The sequence below is a fragment of the Lissotriton helveticus genome, chromosome 2_1, assembly GCF_964261635.1.
Source record: "Lissotriton helveticus chromosome 2_1, aLisHel1.1, whole genome shotgun sequence".
Taxonomy (NCBI): domain Eukaryota; kingdom Metazoa; phylum Chordata; class Amphibia; order Caudata; family Salamandridae; genus Lissotriton; species Lissotriton helveticus.
The window spans coordinates 146,046,999-146,058,862 of record NC_136059.1 but is presented as its reverse complement, the minus strand read 5'-3'; the positions used below and the strand labels follow the sequence as shown (position 1 = coordinate 146,058,862).

The 11,864-nt window shown below is 44.7% G+C and overlaps 1 protein-coding gene across 1 annotated transcript in view; it reads left to right on the top strand.

Moving 5' to 3' along the window:
• Positions 1-1,070: 1,070 nt before the first annotated feature.
• The window catches only part of LOC144817806 (CMRF35-like molecule 8), a 521,039-nt gene continuing 510,245 nt past the window's right edge, over positions 1,071-11,864 (top strand). The window contains exons 1-2 of the mRNA XM_078674635.1: positions 1,071-1,294; positions 6,321-6,656. Coding sequence (XP_078530761.1) covers positions 1,255-1,294; positions 6,321-6,656 — 376 coding nt within the window. The 5' untranslated portion in view covers positions 1,071-1,254. The remainder of the gene's footprint in view (positions 1,295-6,320; positions 6,657-11,864) is intronic.

Genomic DNA, 11,864 nt, shown 5'->3' with positions numbered 1-11,864 from the left:
AAAAGCTAAAAAAACACTCAAATTCATCCCTTATAGTTTACTGATCTAACTGTAACTTGGGTCATCATGCACTGCTTATGACCTCACAGATTACATCACTCGACAGCTCAAATGATATAATTGATGACAAACAAGATTTTTGTTTTTTGTGGGAAACTTCTGCTGCACCGTTGATAGCAAGCGCCTTGAAGCTTTGCTACTTCTCTTATGCTGGATGTACCACCTCCTCCCAGCTGCCATTCTCTGTCAGCCACAAATGAAGAAGCAACAGAGGGCAGAAGTGTGGCTGTAGGACAGACAGGAGCTGGGCACTTCCTCTTTCACAGGAGCACGCCTGTCACATCCGCCCTGATTGCAGCACAGACACACAACAGACAGCACCGATCACAGACCTGCAGCAGAGACACTCAAGGGACAGTACTGAAGACAGACCTGCAGCACAGACACACAAGGGACAGCACTGAACACAGAGCTGCAGCACAGACACACAGAGGACAGCACTAAACACAGAGCTGCAGCACATACACACAAGGGACAGCACTGAACACAGAGCTGCAGCAGAGACACACAACGGACAGTACTGAAGACAGACCTGCAGCACAGACACACAAGGGACAGCACTGAACACCCAGCTGCAGCACAGACACACAGAGGACAGCACTAAACACAGAGCTGCAGCACATACACACAAGGGACAGCACTGAACACAGAGCTGCAGCACATACACACAAGGGACAGCACTGAACACAGAGCTGCAGCACATACACACAAGGGACAGCACTGAACACAGAGCTGCAGCACATACACACAAGGGACAGCACTGAACACAGAGCTGCAGCACATACACACAAGGGCCGGCACTGAACACAGATCTGCAGCACAGACACAGATCGGACAACACTTAAGACAGATCTGCAGCGGAGCCCGTTCTGATCCGATGAGATCCTGGTCAGTCGTGTTTACTGAAGGCAGCGATCAGTGACACGTCTCCGCCTGTCCTTGGGTGTGGCACTGGTTATCCCTGGTTTTTGTTCCTGCCGAGAGAGTGGTCCCCCGGTGTCCAGGCTCACCCCACCCTCGGGTCAGGGTCAGCTCAGGCTCTGGAGAAGCAGTAACCTCTGAGGAGCCTTCAGACTGGGGCCAGCAGATCCCCCGGACCAACCCCGAGAGGCAGAAACCCTGCCCTGCAGATCAGTGGAGAGACTGAAACACAGATAATATTCACCATCAAGGAAGGAGCAGAGAAGCAGCAGAATGAGAATACTCATTGCTTTAGTTTTCATCTTCTCAACAGGTGAGAACTCAACTGATCTGTTTGTAGTTTATTTTTCGAGTATTTTTCGTGTATGTGTGCTACTGTGCATAATTCAAATATGTAACATAAAGTAGTAAAACATGTAGGCGTGTCTGTGATGAATACCAGGTCCCTAATGACCCTAATGACATCCAGTGCATCTAAGCAGCTCATTTATGTACAGTTTTATAAAGAGCAAATAATACTCGAGTATCAGAACGCTTTAAAGTACACGTTAGGAAATAAAATAGGAGGAGCTCAAGCAAGAGATTAGTTAAATAAACACCTGTAAGAAGGAAAAACAATCGAGATCACGTTTCTAATGCAAATAAAGATCCGAAAAATTTAATTTATTATGCATTTTCCAATCAGGAAAGACCAAATTACAAGTTTAGGTGCTATTGATCGCACTTGATAAATAACACCTGTTATGAGTTTGTGGGGAATAAAATGTAGATTGTGGTGTTTAATGCACAAGAAGCAGAAGTTTTTTACCCATAAAACAGTAAATGTCAATCAATGTCCCCTGTTAACTTTCTGCAGGTTTGATCTGACGAGCTTTAAGGAAGGCTGAGGTATTTAACGCATCTGGTAATTATTGGAGGTCATCAATAACTTCCAACTTGTAATTCCTACCTCTGCGCAAACAGGAATACGCGGGAGTCAGAAATTACTGACCCACTCGTAAGCAAGCCCTGAGTGTTACAAGTTCTTCTTGTAGGTTCCGGGTCAGTAAAGTCTGCAATCTTCCATAGTCCCCAGTCCCTTGAGACCTCTTTTGTTTAAGGATACCCCTCAGACTTACCTGTAAGTCCACCTGTGCAGTGTGTTTTCAAGTGGCCCCCTTAGTCTTTGCCCACCAGTTTCCAAAAACCTCAGCACTCTGTTCCTGACTGACCCGGGACGACCCAAACTTTTTCTGCTGAAACTTTGGACCTGGTCCCAACATCAACCTGTGCGGTACATCTTGGTTCTCCACAGGAATGGTTATTTGAAAAGCATCATCAAGCTGGTGGGCTTGTAGCACTGGTTGTGCCACCCACAGAAGCAGCCTGTAAAAGTGTGTCTCAGGTCTGCCATTGCACAGTCTGCGTGCAGTCTGGTACTGGTGCATCCACTTGCCAGTCCCTAAGCCTTCCCATTTCTTCATATATGACACCCCTATGGTAGGCCCAAGGGCAGGGTGCATTGTAAGTATAAGGTAGGACAAGCCCTGATGTGTGTGGCATGTCCTAATAGTGAATTACAGCCATTTTCGGTTTTCACTGTTGCAAGCCTACCTATTCTCCATAGGCCAGAATAGGCAGTTACATTATTACATCTTATAATACTTACTGACTCAGGGAACTAGGTAGAAATTCGAGTTTAGTATGCCTGAACTCAGAATGATAAAATATATTTTAGTGAAGTTGGTTTTAACATTCTGTGTTTGAAAATACCACTTTTAGAAAGTAGGTATTTTCTTGTCTAACTATCCAAGGCTACCTCCTTGTCTGGAGTTTAAGTGATAGGGCTGGGGGATTCCAGGAGAAAGGGTGAGTCAGCCCAGTGGTGAATAGAGAGATATGCATCTAGATGGGTGGGAGGAGTTGCAACTGGGACCTGAATAGGGCTGCGCCTGCCTTCCACAATGCCAGCTCCACCCCCTGTGGTGTGTCTGATGTCTCTGCCCTGCACTGTGGAAAGAGTGAAGGAGTCATGTCAACAGAGTGCTCCAAGGCTGTGCATTTCCACCACAATGCTGGCACCACCTTCTGTGGGGAGTCTGATGTTTCTGCCCTGCACTCTTAAGGAGTGAAGAAGTCATGTCAACAGAGTGCTCCAGGGCTGTGCCTTTCCTCCACAATGATGGCTCCACCTCCTGTGTGGCGTCTGATGTTTCTGCCCTGCACTGTGAAAGGAAAGGAGTCATGTAAACAGAGTGCTCCAGAACTGGTTTGGACTAGGCAAAGGCCCCTCTGCCTTCAGAGAACAAAGAGAAAAGTAGTATAAAAGAGGGGACGCAAACCCCAGAGATTTAGATCACTTTCGTACAACAACAAGAAACTTTTGCTGAGGAGTGGAACCATAGAGACTGAGGAGAGACTATCCCTAAGCTGAAGTGCTGCTTGGGGGATTGGCCTGCAGTGGTTGCCTGACTGCCAAAGAAAAGAGAAAGGAACTTTGTGTACTTTATTTGAACTTGTAAGGATCTTCAAGGGCTTGGAACAGAGCTTGCCTCCTGCTGAAGTCTCAGGGACAACAGACTGCACCCACCAGCTCCCCAAGAGTCTTCCTGAAGTGCCTGCAGTTGTGCTTGACTTTTTGAGGACTTATGTGTTGCAAGAAGCTGGAAGCACGACTCAAGAACAAGAAGCGTGTCGCCAAACTGCCGCTGTCGCTTCATAACACGAAGCGCCTCGCATCTCCGGAGCAGAGGATCAATGTCGCAGCAGACGCCGCCGCATTACCGGAAAGCGTGTCGCAGGAGAAGAGGCCTGTCACTGCTCATCTTCGGAGAAGAGGATTAACGTCGCAGCAGATGCTGCCGCATCACCGGGAAGAGTGTCTCAGGGCCTGTCGCAGCTCGCATCGTTGGGAAGCAACTCGCATCGCCAGGAGAGAGGATCGACGTCGCAGCAGATGCCACTGCATCACTAGGAAACGTGTCGCAGGGCCTGTTGCGGCTCGCATCGTGTAAAGCATCTCACATTTCCGGAAAAGAGGATCGACGTCGCAGCAGACACCGCCGCATCACGGGGAAGCGTGTCGCATCAAGGAGAAAGCACCATCTTTATTTCCTTGCACCAGATCTTTAACGCATCACCGTCCTTGCATGTAAGGGACTACCGCATCACCTTCCCTGCAACACTTTTGTTGTCCTGCGTGTCGCTTCTTAAGGTACATTGACTCAAAGTGTCCAATATTAAGATCTAAAGAGAACTAAGCTAAAACTAAATTTTTAAGTACAGTATTGTGAATTTTTGTTGTTTGTGGTCTTGTGTTAAGTCTATATAAAGAATACTTATTTTTTATATAAAACCGGTGTGGTTTCTATCTGTAGTGTTGTTACTTTATTACTGTATGTGTTCACAAATGCTTTACACACTGCCTCTGAGATTACCTGCCTGCTCGAGCCAAGCTACCAAGGGGGTGAGCAGGAGTTATTTTAGGAGTGTACCCCCTTACCCTGACTAGAGGCCAGGGTCTCTATTTGTCACAAGTACCTACCTGTGCCAACTAGAGACCCCCAAATCTAACAAGGACCAACTGGTATTTACAGTAGTGATTAGCGAACGTGAACATAAGGGTGCAGTGTTATTAAAATTACCTCCATCTGTCGATCCAATTTCTATTATGTCGAAGATGGGGTAAAGGTAAAAACAAGGTGATGGTTCAGTGCTAGAAGGGCTACTGTTCATTCGCACCTGTTTGTGGCTGGTCAACATCTTTCAGCCCATGTGTGCCCAGCAGGGTCTGTGGGCTTTCTTCAGAACCAAAAGATTGCACGTCGCCTTGTCATAACGTGCAGAGGTAATTAGTGCACTTACCCTTCTACTGAAGTGAGCTGGTTCGCACAGGCGCTCAGACTCTCTTGTGGGTCCTGTTAGCAACTTGTGCATGCCGGGGCACGGAAGACGGTGTCAGCACAAGTTGCTAACAGGACCCACAAGACAGTCCTAGCTCCCGTCCCACGACGGAGGCCAGCTTCCCTCCGAGTAAGTTGTAGACACAGTCACATCTACAACACGTACGTGTGTGAACCAGCTCACTTCAGAAGAAGGGTAAGTGCCCTACTTACTTCTGACCTTTACAACAAGACGACTTGTGATCTTTTGGTCCTTAAGAAAGCCCCCGGACCCTACACAAAGTGATAAAAAAACTCTGCCATTCTACGCAGAGTTTCGCGAGCAGCGGAGTGCGTTAGGGTCATGCCATTCGCCCTAATTTTGAGCACCGGGTGTTTGTCCTTTGCTGTAAAATCATCGCAAACGGTGCCATGGGCAGCGCAAGGGGCCACAGCTTCCTTTCTGCTGCTCCCGGTAGATTTTCTACTCAAGCGTCAGCTTTTTCGACACAAACAGAAGGTTTCTCAAAGTGAGTGATCGTGACCTGCCACGATCACTTGCATTGAGAAATCCGCCCACCCGCATTCAGAAATCTTGCCAGGAGGTTGATTTTCCTCGCTTGAGCTCGGTACCTAAACCTTGCCGAGCGCGAGCAAGGAAAAATCTCGCCGGGAGGTGGATTCCCCTTACTCGCGCTTGCCAACTTGATGTTGACGAGCGCGAACAAGGAAAAACTCCGCTCCCAAAGGAACTCCGTGCTCAGCAGAGTGCACAGCAGAGTGCGGAAAACTCTGCAAACTCCGCTAACGGAGCGGAGCTCACCGCCCAGGCACAGTTAAACGTCATTCCTATTGGCACATTATTCTAAAGAATGGGTTTTCAGTGAGCGCAATTTTGTAATGCCCTGACTCCTGGCCTCAGCGCAGGACCCAACCTCTTGCACTTCTGAAATCTTATAAAAATGGAGCCGTTCACAATGGCATTCAACTGGGATCAAAAGCAAACTTCCAGGGGCTCCTGGTAGTAACGGAGAACGGATCCACTGCTGAACAGTGTAGTTGTTATCTGCAACATTCCTTATTTTTGTTGCATTATTTTATTCATTTGTTTTCCTTTTTCTAGATTTACAACCCATTTCAAAAACACATCTAATTTAAGAAGAAATCTATTTCTGACATTATAATGTTTATTTTGAGATGACAGTTTGTGCTTGCTAATGATTTCTCTTGCTCTTGCTGATGCTTTTCTATGTCATATGTCTTTAAATCCAGAATTTCTTAGTCGATATGCAGTATTTTGTTTCTTTTTATTTCCCTTTCAGGTTAATATAAATCAAAGTAACTAATTGTTTACCACATGACGGTTAACAGAAATGTTACAAACATATTTAGTTTAGGAACATGTTTTGTCTGATAATGGTTATACTGAGGGGTCTGGCTGCCCGTGCTCATGTTTCATTGTTTCGTTTCTCTTTCCAGCCGGCGGCCAGGCTCTGACCGGTCCAGGAGAGGTCACAGGGACCCTCGGAGGGTCGGTGTCCGTAGAATGCAGCTATGAGGCAGAATACGGTGATTATTCCAAATATTGGTGCCGAGGAACAACCCGGCTAGTCTGCGACAAACTTGTAAAAACATCGATCTCTGAGCGAGAGGTAACTGAGGGCCGAGTGACCATCAGGGATTCACCGCAGACCCGGTCATTCACGGTGGTCATGGAGAGGCTGCGGCCGGAAGACGCCGGTAGCTACTGGTGTGGAATAGACAGAACGGCCTCGCTGGATCACATGGTCCCCGTTTCAGTGGTTGTTCTCAGAGGTGAGTTCCTGCTCTGCTGGCATTAAGGGTCTCTCTGCCTCTGACTGCTGCTAGGGGACGGGGCTTTCATAGGGTGATACTGTGCATGTATGTAGGTACGTACGTGTGTATATATGTATGTGTCTATGTATGTATGTATGCATGCACGTGTGTATACATGCAATTGTACTTGTATAGAGCAAACCTGTCTCGGAGGACACAGTGAAGTCAACATCTGTCAGAGTCCATTGACCGAAAAAAGCAGTTACCAGGAAAAACTACTGTGCTGAGGGCAATCCAAAATCAATACCTTTTTTGTGTGGAACTACTTTTAGGATCCGCCATATTCAATAACTCTTTTATTGTACACAGTGGTATCAACCTATCCAATGTCATCAATGTATTCAAATTACCCCTTGTTCCTGTTGCTCTTACCAAGTATCGCTCTGGCTGTTAACAACTGATATTTGCAAAGGCTCTTTTCTGGCCAAAGCCATAACGACTATAAATTCCCAAACTACACACTCACCAAAAATAAGGCTCAGAAATGTATGCTGCAAACATAAACACAAAATTATCTATGTACAAATACATCCAACCAGTTAAAAAAAACATAAAACCAGCTAAACGTACTTACTCCCTATGTCCCTAGCATTGCACAGACCTATTTTACCACTGTCCGTGTGTCAGTAATACACCTTGGGTACCGTTACATGGGCATTCCCTCATTCGCATGAGTCGAGGGCCCACGCAAACGGGGGAATGCTCACTTCCATTCAGGTAACACAGCCTTACAGACCAATGACCAGTCAAATAAGGGTCGTTTAATTCCCTGAACTGACTTAATAAAGGAGAGGGTCTTTAACAATCAGTATCACCCGAGGCAGAAGGACTATACTTCTGTAAGAATATTCCATCCACTGTGGCTGGAATGTTCTAAGTTGAAAAGGAGAAACAGAAAGACTAACATTGGAATGTTGGAATACAAGGCTTACCCCAGCCATTATCAGCCCTGAGCTACTTCCCTAGGAGTAACTCAATATGTTATGAGCTCAACTATTCATTTTGGCTCTGTGGTAAATATACATCTCTCCTCTAATTCGTTCATAAACTATTCATAAGTTTGTGCATTTTAAAAACAGTTATTTCATTGTCTGCATGTGTATTTGCTTGGATACAGCCAGTATATCACTGTCCAATACTACACTATGTTTGCCTCTTGCTTTACAGCACATTGAAAACTTCCTGGACCATGCCCACGCTCTGATAAATGAATACATAAAATTAACAGTAGATATTGGAGCATTAAAGCATTAAATCAACAGGAATTGTACGTATTTCATAAGGCATACTACTTAAGTATCCATTTGTTTTTTTAATCCTTTTCTTGCTTTCTTGAAGGACGGGTAGGTTTGCTCGGACTATTGGGGTCGTTCAAACCCAGTGCTCCCTGATGAGCTGCTGTTCTGTCTGCTTCTGTTACTAGTCTCTGGGATTCAATGTCCACTGGGACCCAACCCCTCCCACTCAAATCCCTGAACCTTGTATGTTAAGCATAGAAACCAAATCTCCTTTCAATGTCTGTTGGCTGAAAAGTTTTCTCTTAGTATACAATGCCAGATTTCATCTTCAAACTGAATCCTCTCAGAACAGACACTGTAGACTTTAACTACAAAACAGAGGTTTCATTTCTGACTTCCAGCACTGAGAGGTTTTTCCCGACTTCATACAGTTTTACCAAATGCAAGGGGTTGTTTCACGTCACATTCACAGAACTCATGAGCAACAACACTCAACTAGTATTATAATAATAATAATAATAATAATAATAATAATAATAATAATAATCCACATTTGTAAAGTGTGAACAATCACCCGTAAGGGTCTCTAGGCGCTGTCGGAAAGATTAAGCAAGCTATTGCCCAGAGGTATGTATGACGTTACAACGCATACTTTTACAACCCCTACCTTTACAACGCATTTTTTAAAACGCAACATCCATTACAACGCATTCCAACCCAACGCATGCATTTACAACGAATATTTAAAAACTACCTTTACAACGCATTCCATTACTTCGCATACTACCTTTACAATGCATACCATTACAATGCATAACATTACATTGCATGTAAGGTAAGTATTGGATAGTGTAGGGGTAAAAATTACTATTCTAACTCCAGGGGGTGCAACAGTAAGGTAAGTGTTGGATAGTGTAGGGGTAAAAATTACTATTCTAACTCCAGGGGTGCAACAGTAGGGTAAGTGTTGGATAGTGTAGGGGTAAAAATTACTACTCTAACTCCAGGGGGTGCAACAGTAGGGTAAGTGTTGGATAGTGTAGGGGTACTATGTGTTGTAATGCTATGCGTTGTAATGGTATGCGTTGTAATGACATGCGTTGTAGTGGTGTGTGTTGTAGTGTCATGCGTTGTAATGGTTGCGTTGTAAATGCATGCGTTGTAATGGATGTTGCGTTGTAAAAGTTTCATTGTAATGGTAGTGTGTTGTAAAAGTTGCGTTGTAAAGGTTGCTTCCCGCCCAGAGTCACATGGTGCTGTGCCAATCTGCCACCGATCAAACCGTGATCCCCAGATTCCAGAGTCAGCCGCCCTGGCCACAGCGCCACACCTCTCCAGCTGTCACTTCAGAAGATCCAGCTTCATCTCTTCCTGTCCAACGTTCACCTAAAGGTCCATTCTCGAATTCCTTCCCACAGCCATGGGCACAATACTAGATGAGCAGATACCACTCTTGTTACCTATAGATTGTCCTAACATACTTCCTTACTCTTCTTTCCAGTCGAAATTGCCTGACTTGGAAAAGAGACCTCCTTGTCAGTGCCCTGAGGCATAAGGCCTGAATCAACCCGAAACTTGTTTTTAATGTAGGATGATGGAGTACTAAATGGATTACTGACTGTGTGTATACGTTTAATTGCAATCATGTATCATAGCGCCAAGAGACCAGGAATGTGCTGTTAGTTTACCATGCAAATTCACTTCTCATAACAGAGCATTACAATTTAAGATCAAAGTAATCATTTTCTTCTTGCTAGGGGAAATCCGAATTTGGGAAGGGATGTGGGTATTTTCCTGGGAAGGATTACATGGGTGTACAGATGCTGAAAAGCGAGGTAGTGTTAGACCTTATTTTACTATATCGGAGTACAAAACTAAGGCTGTGATATATGATCACCAAAATTTCTGATTGGTCATTTGAAAAAAGTAACGACTGTTAAAAATTGAGATATACCACTCCATAAGAATTAGCAGAAGCAATACGTTATGATTGCCATTTGCCAAACAGAGTCAAAAGTGACACATTGGTATCATTCACAAATTATGAATGTCCCACGAGCAGTCTCTGATGATGTCACCCAACCAGGAAGTGAGTCAGGCGCAGTGTGAGTTTAGAATGTAGAGGAGCCCAGAAGCAGTACGACAAAGCACTATGAAGAGTCGGGAGTCCCAGGAGGTTATTTACCGCAAGAGGAAAATAAAGTTTAGTGATTCAGATCTAGAAATGCTGGTGAAGGAGTTTTTGGCCCAGAGAAATAGCTCTTTGAGAAGTTCACCTTGCAAAGCCAGAGGCCACCACGAAGTTAATTTGGAGCTGCATGAGGGAAAGAATTCTTTGGGCTTCATAAACCGGATTACTGAGAAAGTGTACAATTTAAATTACCATACCTAGGAGAGGCCAGCAGCCAGATTAGCAAAGGTCAGAGCCACAGGAAGTGGACTCTGCATAGAAATCCCCTCCCACCTGCTACTGGAGGAGATTATTTAAGGCACATTCCAGCGGGATTAAGTCACAGGGGTAGGAACAATCCACACTTGAGTCCCATGAGTCGGCACTCATGGTAAGCTACCTATTGAGCATATTTTGGGGCACAAGTGTAAACAAAACAGGCAATAACAAATGTACATCAAATATCACTCACTCATGCACACTGATAGGTCAAAAAAATTGCAGATGCAGCATAGACAAAGGCACTAATTTATGGGATTTTGGCATAGTGCAGCACACCAAGGCATCTTTCTGCGCTGCCCAACGCCAAAGTGAAAGGTCAGAAATGCACCGTGTTTCTGCAGTACAGTGCATTGCTGTCCTTTCTAACTGCACTGGTGCAGTTTCGGCACTCTAGAGCAAATGTAGATACCTTTGCACCTTGGTGTAAGGGTGCCTCTGTTGCCTTCCTCCACAAAAACAATCCTAGGAATTATTCAAACATAGAAAGAGGAAACAATGAGGAGAAATAAAGATATTTATTTGCGTTACTCATCACCTTGGGAGGCGTAAGGAGTTTACACAATGTCATAAATGTGGGTCAACATCAGACGCCATGTTTGTTTTATGGGAGAACCCACCTCATTTCCCATGGAAAGCCTCATGAGTGCAATGTAAGGCGAAGCAGAGGTTTGCGCTGTATAGCAAATGATCCAGATATGAAAGTGGACATGCCAATACTGGTTCTCTGGTTGGACCTCTACTTCATTGAGTTAAGGAAGCTAGGAAGGGAGAGCAGGGAAGCCTCTGTCATGAAAATAATCAATCAATCAATTAAGGCATTTGTAGAGTGCACTACTCACCCGTGAGTGTCTCAAAATAACGAGAAAGAGATGCTGGGCCAAGATTAATCAGCTAATATGGGGGTAAGATTGAACTAATTTGCCAAATCTAGGCACATTAGAGTCCGGATCAGCCGAAGAGGGGTACTCAAGATGGGAATCATGGATTAATCAATCCCTGGACATTGTGGCCCCAAAAACTGCACTAAAGCCTAAAACCATACCTAGAGGGGAAGGTTGGTTTAACCCCCAGCTTCTAGAACTAAAGAAGCAATGTAAAAGACTTGAAAGGGACTGGAGAAAAACCTATGATCCCTCAATGAAACTTGACTATAAAAAAGTGATTAGGAACTATCATGATAATATCAAATTGAGCCAAGCTAAGTTATTTGAGGAAAAAATAAACAGGGCTCAAAACTCCTCAAAGGAACTGTTCCAAATGATTAGGTCACTAACTAATCCAAGCTCTGACACAGGTCCTACTGATACATCAGAGGAGAGATGTAATGACCTAGCCACATACTTTCTCTCCAAAGTAACGAACATATACGGTAGCTTTAACAATAAGGGAGACACTGATCCAGAGAGGGAAGAAGTGTCAGAAACAACCCTTCCTCAGCAGGTGATGACCAATTTCCCACCTACTGAACAGCACGAG